The sequence below is a fragment of the Physeter macrocephalus genome, chromosome 12 (genome assembly GCF_002837175.3).
Source record: "Physeter macrocephalus isolate SW-GA chromosome 12, ASM283717v5, whole genome shotgun sequence".
NCBI classification, from domain to species: Eukaryota; Metazoa; Chordata; class Mammalia; order Artiodactyla; family Physeteridae; genus Physeter; species Physeter macrocephalus.
This window is the reverse complement of record NC_041225.1, coordinates 84,043,993-84,053,904: the sequence shown is the minus strand read 5'-3', so window position 1 is coordinate 84,053,904 and position 9,912 is coordinate 84,043,993. Positions and strand designations below refer to the sequence as shown.

At 42.2% G+C, this 9,912-nt stretch overlaps 1 protein-coding gene across 3 annotated transcripts in view; it reads left to right on the top strand.

The window, feature by feature from the left end:
• Nucleotides 1–5,844: 5,844 nt before the first annotated feature.
• The window catches only part of GFPT1 (glutamine--fructose-6-phosphate transaminase 1), a 59,695-nt gene continuing 55,627 nt past the window's right edge, over nt 5,845–9,912 (top strand). For all 3 annotated transcript variants that reach the window (XM_024133482.2, XM_024133480.3, XM_024133481.3), the window contains exon 1: nt 5,845–6,035. In XM_024133482.2, coding sequence (XP_023989250.1) covers nt 6,029–6,035 — 7 coding nt within the window. In that variant the 5' untranslated portion in view covers nt 5,845–6,028. The remainder of the gene's footprint in view (nt 6,036–9,912) is intronic.

Genomic DNA, 9,912 nt, shown 5'->3' with positions numbered 1-9,912 from the left:
GGTGCTTGCAGTCTGCAGAATCGACCTTTGAAAGAAACTCTAGAAAACAGTATTCTTCTGTCTCCTTACATTTGGAGTCATCTTTCAGCTCTAGGCAGCTCCCTGATTGGTCCACTTCTATTTTGGCTCTGATCACATCCTACAGGATAGAAATAGTAGATAGGACCAGTTAATCTCATGGTGTCCAATTTGTTGACAATTTCTTGGCAGTAGAATGAGTTTCTTTCTAGCAGAGGTATAAAACTCTGCCCCAGGTTCTGCCTACTGGGGAAATTTGGAGCCACCCTGGAGGCGAGTATTGGGGAATGTATTAATTCTAGTTGGAATCAGCACCCTTTGTTCTCAAGCCTGAGGGGTGAACATCTTTTTTTAGTGTTTTCTTGGTGTCCCTTCATTCTTTTAGCCCTTTCCTTTGAAGAACTTCTACCTATTCCTGACTCTATGTGGCTCTGGTGGAACTGTCCAATCACCGTGTCCTACCTTCTTTGCCACCAGGGTGGGGCGTATGACTCACTAGACCCATCAGAATCCTTGCCTAGAATATAAAAAGTGAGGATGGAGAAATAGCCTCTCTCCCCTTGGACTGCAAGCTGTAAAGATGTGATTCCAGAGCTGTTTTAGGGTCTTTTCCCTGTCCATGAGGTCAGAGAGGGAATCAAAGAGAGCTCAGACAACATTTTGTGTGTGCCTGGATATAGATGTATCTGAAGCTGTTTGTATCTCTGTCCTTTCCAATTACATTAGCCAATAAATCCCCCTCTTCAGCTAGTTTGAGTAACTTTCTATTATTTGTCATTGAAAGCTCTATCCTCTAGAAATTTATAATAAATACATATATTCACGTTGAGGAAGTCAATAAGATCACCCTTCGATGGATGTATTAGTCGGGCTTTCTAGAGAAACAGAACTAGTAGGGGGGAGAGAGGGAGAGAGAAATTCATTTTAAGGAATTGGCTCATGCAATCATGGAGGCTAGCAAGTCCAAAATCTGCAGGATGGGCTGTCAGGGTGGAGACAGGGAAGAGCTGACGTTGCAGTCCAAGTCCCGTTCAGCTGGGGAATTCCTTCTAGCTCTGGGGAGGTCAGTCTTTTGTTCTATTCAGACTTTTAGTTGACTAGATGAGGCCCATCCACGTAATGGAGCTCATTGTGCTTTACTCAGAGTCCATTGATTTAAATGTTAACCTCATCCGAAAGCATCCTCACGGAAACATCCAGAATATAATATTTGACCAAATATCTGGGCACTCTAGTGCAACCAAATTGACCCATAAAATCAACCATCACAGTGGGTAAAGTTTGCCTTCATCACCAACTTATTTCTGATTCCTGCTTCCATAATTTGGCCTCCTTTCTCTGGCATTACCATACTTAGTTCCACATGCCCTTATATTGTCCCTTTCTTGCCCAGTGTCATCAACCAAGGTAATCTGTCCAGGTCTGCCTTCCTTCTAATTTCAGAATTATCTTTATTTTATCCCCATCAAAGCTTGCATTTCCTCAGTGACTTTTTCACACCTGGTATCCAAATGAAAATAATCTCATAGTTACACTCTAAAGTGTAATAGATGATAATGACTTAATGTAGATCTCCTTGGGGAGGGAGAGGTGTTCTGCCTTAAATATATATGTACAGGTGGAGTTTAGGCAATGTGATAGGGAAGGAGTGGAGGTAATTTCGCACAAGGGAACTTTCTGGTTCCCTTATAATCCTATTTTGTGAGTGACTATCTAGTCCTCTATAGTCAACCCCTAACTATTTAACATTTGATTCCCTTCTTAATGCTTCCTTTTAAAAAGGGCAAATACACAGATGCAAAGTTTAAGATAGGATTCTTCTTTAGGGAACTGCCAATAGGTTAAAGTATAGCTAGACCGTTAAATGCTTGAATACAGTGGTGGGAGATGATGCTGATAAAACCGACAGGAGTGAGATCTGAATTACCAAGGGTGTGTGCATAGGAGTCTGGACTTAATCCTGCAGGTGAAGGATACCCACTGAATTGGAAGCAGGGAGAAACAGGATCTGATCTGTGTTTTTGAAAGATCGCTCTGGTGTGAAAGTGTCTAGGATGAACTGGGGTAGTGGTGGAATCAAAGGGGTTTACTTAAGGAGTCTTTCTGAGGCCCTGACTGGTGCCTTCTCTTCTTCTGTTCATTGCTTCCTTCTCAAAGGCCTTCGTGGCTCAACCTACTTCTTTTTCCTTTGACACTTGCTACCATCTTCTCTGTCCACTGAAGTACACTTCTCCATATAACTCCATAAGAAGTGGGATATATATGCCCCTGCTTCCCATATTCTTGTAATGCACAGGACTTTTAAAATGTTGAGATATAATTGACATATAACATTATATTAGTTTCAGGTGTACAACATGATTGATGTATATATTGCAAAATGATCACCACAATAAGTCTAGTTAACATCCATCACCACACATAGTTAAAAATTTTTTCCCTTGTGAGGAGAACTTATAAGATCTACTCTTAGCAACTTTCATATATACAATACAGTATCATTAATTATAGTCACCATCCTGTACATTACATCCCCAGGACTTATTTATTTTATAACTGGAAGTTTGTACCGAGGCCTTTAAAATTTTTAATAATTTTATTGCTATCAATACTTATTATTGTAATCCAGATAAGGGATAACAAAAATCACAAATATGGGGGCATTTAAAAATCTTATAAAGCTATTTCAATTATGGTTCTTCGTTTCTTTAGCAATGGCAATGAAATCCCTGATGGCCTTCAGGCTGCATGGCAAGGAGAAGGCTGAGAACCATCATATTCAACAGGACTAATCCCATGAACAGGGAAATGGACTTACATAAAAAGACAATGAATTACACCCCGTTACCATCATTATTATTATTATTAATTTTAGTTCAGAACTTCTGTTCAGGAGAGAAAATCTTTTCCATTTCCTCAGATGTTTGAATTAGACCCAGATGTCTCTTTTCCTTCACAGGACATTTATTTTCTTCTCCTCCAGCCCTTATCCCCAAAGATCCAGCTAAAGCAAAGCTATGTATAGATGGGGGTCAGACAAAGTTCTTCCGTATCAGTGTCTTGATTGGCACATGTTTACAAAGGCTCTTTGTTGCAGTGGGTTGGTGAGGTTGTTCAGGGTTGGGCTGGGAAAATATTGACCTTCAAAGTTTTTTCCTTGAGACTGGTGCATAAGCACCTTCCGAAATAGTTGTAGAGTGGAGGTGGACAAGACAAATTGATAGTCATGATGGAGTAGAAAGCAGAAGAGGAAAGTAAGGGGTCATAGATTATTATAGTTTGAGCACTAGCACTTTGCTGATACCACTAACATTTTCTTTGTTCCATCAACAAGTTTTCTGGTGATGCACAAAGCTATTGTTCAAACTTCGGAATCATACCTTCACTCCTTGGCAATATCACTAAGGTTCTACCAGAGCCTCTTAGATGAGGGTTCTGAGGCTAATACATACACACACACAGACTTTTTTTTTTGCCTCTTGAATTAAAAAATGTGTTGCCTGGTAACAAACAGTTCACTGTGTTTTAACTTTGCTCTGGGTAATTTAGGAACCTGTTTAAGGGCCTGAAATATTAAAGGGCTTTCAGGTGAGTATTTTCATTAGTTAAATGTGACATTTTCCTTTCTTTCTTTCAGGACACTTATAAAAGGGCATCTTTTTCTTTCTCTCTTTTTTTTTTTGAAAACAACTTTTTATTGATGTATAGTTGATTTACAATGTTGTGTTAGTTTCAGGTGTACAGCAAAGTGATTCAGTTTTACATGTATATTCAGTTTTATATATATATTCTTTTTCAGATTCTTTTCTATTAGAGGTCATTACAAGTTATTGAATATAGTTCCCTGTGCCATACAGTAGGTCCTTGTTGGTTATCTATATATAGTAGTGTGTATATGTTAATCCCCAAATCCTAATTTATCCCTCCCCCCGTTTCCCCTTTGGTAACCATAGGCTGTTTTCTATGTCTGTGAGTCTATTTCTGTTTTGTAAATAAGCTCATTTATATCATTTTTTTAGATTCCACATATAAGTGATATCATGTGATATTTGTCTTTGTCTGACTTCACTTAGTTTGATAATCTGTAGGACCATCCATGTTGCTGCAAATGGCCTTATTTCATTCCTTTTTATGGCTGAGTAGTATTCCATTGTATATGTATATACCACATCTTCTTTATCCATGCATCTGTCGACGGACATTTAGGTTGCTTCCATGCTTTGGCTATTGTAAATAGTGCTGCTTTGAACACTGGGGTGCGTGTATCTTTTTGAATTAGCGTTTTCATCTTTTCTGAACACATGCTAAAAGGGCATCTTTTCCCCTCTAAGAAAAGCTGAAAAGCCCTTTGCTTATTTGATCAGATAACCAGCCATAGAAAGTCAGTTCTGCTAAGAACATATGACTTTTTTCACTCCTTCAGAAACATTTTTGATCCCTTACTTTGTGCTGGGGTTTATACCAGGTGTTGGGTATGCAAAGACTTGTTCTACTCTCAAGAAACTTAGCTTTGTAGGGAAACATATTAAAAAATCATAAAATATTGAAGCATATTGCTTTAAAGGAGGCAGCTCAAAGAATGAGAGGTTAATGACTGTCCTCCAGCCTCTCTGGGGGAAGACAAAAAGGGTTTTCCCCAAGAAGTAGCATTTAAGCAGAGATGGGGTGGGGATTCCCCAAAGAGTAACCAATATGTGCAAAAGATTTGAGAATGTTGGACCCGTTGGGAAACTACCTGTTCAGGGTTGTTAGAGTGTAAACGGCTGAAAGGTGGAGTAGGAAGAGGGCAGTAGTGTGAGGTAAGACCAGACATCTGGGATCAGAAGACCATGCAATGTTCTGTACGTCAGGCAAGTTTTTATTTGATTCTAGTCTTGGGCCATTAATAGCGTTATAATAAACATCTACATTTGACTAAAAATAGCCTTTAAATCTTCTTAAAGCAAATGCTCAGGTAATAAATTTTCAGAAACATCATCTCTCTCTGATTAAGTCTCTCTTGGCAGGACTTGTGCATTAATTCATAGGATTACTAGTTCATGAGTCCAATGTAAGGCTGTCAAATCCAGGCAATTCCTACTGCCTGAGACGTGGGCCACCAGAAGTATGGGCCAGCAGAGTTTCTTAAGCCCAGGCGCCTAGTGTTGGATAGTTGAGCCTTACATTCGACCCCCTCCCCCTCTGCAAAAAACTGGGGGTTACGGAGGCAATGGATGGGGCTGGGAATGGGGAGCGGAGGGCTTTCGAGGCCAAGAATCTGACTTAGAGCTTAAGTTGGGAACTGAATCGCTGTCACCAGAAAGACTGGCCAGATCTGATTGGTACCTCTCTTCCCTCACCTCACTCAATTCTTTCCAAGTTTTCTACAACCTTATGTCCTCTTTCCACCCTGACTTGTTTGTCCCCTAGGATCAGGCATCCTTCTTTCTTCTTCCTCTCTCCCCGCTTGGTGGGGCGCCGGAGCTTGGGGCCTTGGACTGCATTAGGCGCCTGCCCCAACGCTATTTGCTTTGGTAACGATTCCATCCTCTTTGCTAATCTCTCCATCGTTCCCTGCCAGCCGCCGAGTTCTTTCCCTCCCGCAGGGCAGTGCCTCCAGCTGCACGCCCCGGCGTCGGGCGGCTCCAGGAACCTCAAGCGGATGCGGCCGCTAGCCGGTGCCACGTCTCAGCCGCCAGCAGGCCAGCGCCTGCGTGGGCTCGGGGGCGGTGCAGGGCGGGGCGGTGCGGGGAGGCGGGACCTGCGCTTGAGCGGCGCGGACGCGGCCCAATGGGACCTGCGGGCGGTGGCGGCGGCGGCGCGGTGCGCGCCGGGGGGCGGGGCCCAGCGGCAGTTGCTGGCAAGCCCGGGAGGACAGGACGGCTTTCGTTGCCTCGGCCGTTGCATCCGTGAGGGTGTCGTGTCGCCGCCCCCCTGGCCCCCAAGCCCGCTGACCGCCCAAAAGGCTCGTGTGCTCTCCAGAACTCGCCAGCCTCTCGCCGCTTGCCCTGCAGGCCGTGCCTCCTGCATCATGTGCGGTAAGGGGGCCGCGGGCGGGGGGCGTGTTGCGGGGCGGTGCTGGGGTGCGGTGCGGGCGTCGCTGAGGCTGGTGGAGCCGGCGGGAGCGGGAGTGTGGAGGGTGCGAAGTCTGGGTGTTGGGCGGGGGGTGTCCCGCGGTGCCTGCGGGTGCTGGGGGCGGGGGCCGGCCTCTGGGAGCTGGAGCGGGGACCTAGGAGGGCACCTGAGAGGAGGGCGGGCCCTAGAGGGGATCTGGGGGGGACCGAAGGAGGCTTTGAGCCAAGAAGGGAACCAGGAGCGAAGAGCACTGTCTGAGTTGGAAAAGGAGCGAGGGCTGAGGGAACTGAGGGGTGGAGGGGACTGACTTCAAAAGAGTCCAGCAGGTGAGGGAGGCAACCTGTGGAACATCAGGTGAGGTCTCTTGAATTTATCTCGCATTCTTCCAGGATTTACCTTTTAAAAAATATTTAATTTTAGTTGCTTTCTTTCGGACACGCCCAACAGAAAATAGAACTATAGCTAGAGCTACGACAATGACATTTCATATGATCTTATTTCCTGCCTCCCCCCATCTCAACAGAAGCCATTGCTAATCAATGCCTTGGTGAATGGGCCCGGAAGTGACCGTGGAGAGAGATCGTACATCATTTATTACTTGCATGTGCACCCATTTGAAACACTTACTATGAGAAATATTGGTCTACATTTAATGAATGTTTTACCTAGAACAGTTAAAACATAAAGTTAGGCCCTTTTAGTCCATGTTTTGAGACTTAGTCGTTTTAATAATTAGATAAAATTGTGAGTTGAAGTTACAGTTGTCAGAATTATATCTGAAATGACTGATATGCTCTAAAAGTCGTATTAACTTGGCTATTGTCACTAAAAAGAATTGAATTCTTACCTTCCTTATTGAAATTTACAACTGACCTTACCCCTGGAAGAAAGAACACTTTTTAAAAAAATTTTATTTATTTTATTATTTTTTGCTGTGTTGGGTCTTTGTTGCTGCGCACGGGCTTTCTCTAGTTGCGGCGACTGGGGGCTACTCTTCGTTGCCGTGCATGGGCTTCTCATTGCGGTGGCTTCTCTTGTTGACGAGCACAGGCTCTAGGCGCTTGCAGGCTTCAGTAGTTGCAGCACGCGGGCTCAGTAGTTGTGGCTCGCGGGCTCTAGAGTGCAGGGTCAGTAGTTGTGGTGGACAGGCTTAGTTGCTCCGCGGCATGTGGGATCTTCCCGGACCAGGGCTTGAACCCGTGTTCCCTGCATTGGCAGGTGGATTCTTAACCACTGCGCCACCAGGGAAGTCCCAAGAACACTTTTTTTAAGGGAAGTATGATTGTAATAGAATTGAAGCTACCCGGGAAACATTCTTTGTAGCCCTTTGCAAGAGGAGCTGAGCAGGAGTATCTTGTACTCATTAGTGTCTGTTTTTCCTGTATTTAACTTTATGTTAATTTCAGCTTCTGAAATGAAGAGCAAGTTTAAATTTAGAGTAGATTAAAAAAAAAACCGCACAAAAACAGAAACCATTATAAATAGCTTGCTGAAATTATTAGTGGTAGAGCTGACTTTAGAATCAGTTACACTTTTGCAGTGTCTAGGTAGTAGAGTGGTTTTGCAAAAGACATAATTTAGTTTGGAGCTGTGAGGTAATGAATTTGCAATCCCCAGTGTGCTTGTTTGGTAATTAACTTACTGAGTGATGAGGTGTGCACCTAGTCAAGTACCTGGCTTTCTGGTTGCAGATCATTTCTTTATCTTGTTCCAGGAAAAACAGAAATCAAAGTACAGTACTATAAAAGAAAAAATCAGATCTTGTTTAGAAAAGGTTCAGATAAGGGTGAGGCTTTTAGGGTGGAGATTAGTTTTTAGGCGTTTTCACAGAGCCAGCATCCCCATTCCACCATGTTATGCTGCTGAGGAAACAGACAGGTGATAAACAAGAAATAAAGAACTAGTTATGGGAACATATGTATATGTATAATTGATTCACTTTGTTATAAAGCAGAAACTAACACACCATTGTAAAGCAATTATATGCCAATAAAGACTTAAAAAAAAAAAAAGAACTAGTATTTGAGGCATTTCTAAGGTCCTGCTTTTGACCTGGACCAGTTTTACATGATTCCAGGAATAGGGTCCAGAATTTCTCTCCTTTTAAATGTAAATTCTGAAAGTTAACTGTTAAGAAGATGAAGGTTTGTCCTTATTTTCCTCCCACATCTTAATTATTGACATAAGATTTCTAGGCAGAAAAATTGAGTGGGAATGAGATTAGATGGGAAAATTTAGAGGTTTACTTTCTGATTACCTCCTGCTGGTTCAAGTTTTTCTAAAAGATTTCGTTTCAACATTGCAGAATGTTGAAGGAGAAGAATGAGGGCTAACAATTCTTTTTGATAGCTTTTTCCAGTCAGAAATACTGATAAAACTGTTATTATATTTTTCAGGTTGTATTGGGATGTTAATATCTTACTGAGGGAAAAAAAAAGAGATTTTATGGTCAAATAAATTTGAGAAGCTACAGACTGAACAGTGTTGAGCTGGCTTTTTTTTTTTTTAATTGCAGGACTTTTTGGAACTTTTAATGTGCTAGTAAGCATTATGAATCTTCCAGAGAAAAATAGTGTATCTATTTTTTAAATTTATTTTGTCTTCCTCTTATTCTTGGTTCTTTGGAATACTTTGTCCTTTTTAATCTGTTTTACCTTTGGCTTCAGTGAGAGAGTGTCAATTCACTTAAGTTACGCACAGCTCTTAACATATTTTGCTGCTTTTTATAAATGTGGGATTATACCCTTCTGGTCCAACGGTGTATATAAATGATATTTTTGTAAATGAGATAATACTTAAAAACAGTAAGAGAGCTGCAATTAAAAAATATCCTGAAATGAATCCTTAAATTTTTTTTTGTAATTATACTGTGTAATAGCTTTGGGGCTAGTTGAGGGATGCTAAGACTGGCTTCTAGGATAAATCATAAAACTATTAGTGTTAACATATTCTTAGAAATCATACTGGGTATAAAGTAGTTGTGAAAGAAAAGAATTATTGCTTAATGAGTATTTCCTCAGTTGTGTTCCCTGGAAAGGGGAAAGTTAATAGGTCCTGGTAATGAGCAGTAGAAGGTGGGAAAGAGTTTGTTTTCTTTTTTTTTTTTTTTTTTTTCAATCTTTATTGGAGTATAATTGCTTCACAATACTGTGTTAGTTTCTGTTGTACACCAAAGTGAATCAGCCATATGCATACATATGTCCTCATATCCACTCCCTCTTGAGCCTCCCTCCCACCCTCCCTATCCCACCCTCCCTATCCCACCACTCTAGGTGGTCACAAACTACCGAGCTGATCTCCCTGTGCTATGCTGCTGCTTCCCACTAGCTAATTATTTTACATTCGGTAGTGTATATATGTCGATGCTACTCTCACTTCGCCCCAGCTTCCCCCTCCCACCCCGTGTCCTCAAGTCCATTCTCTATGTCTACATCTTTATTCCTGCCCTGCAACTAGGTTCATCAGTACCATTTTTTTTTTTTTAGATTCCATATATATGTGCTAGCATACGGTATTTGTTTTTCTTCTGACTTACTTCACTCTGTATGACAGACTCTAAGTCCATCCAGTAACTCAATTTCGTTTCTTTTTATGGCTGAGTAATACTTCATTGTATTTATGTGCTACATCTTTATCTATTCATCTGTTGATGGACACTTAGGTTGCTTCCATGTCCTGGCTATTGTAAATAGAGCTGCAGTGAACATTTTGGTACATGACTCTTTTTTTGTGTGTGTGTGTGTGTGTGGTACGCGGGCCTCTCACTGTTGTGGCCTCTCCCGTTGCGGAGCACAGGCTCCGGACGCGCAGGCTCAGCGGCCATGGCTCACGGGCCCGGCC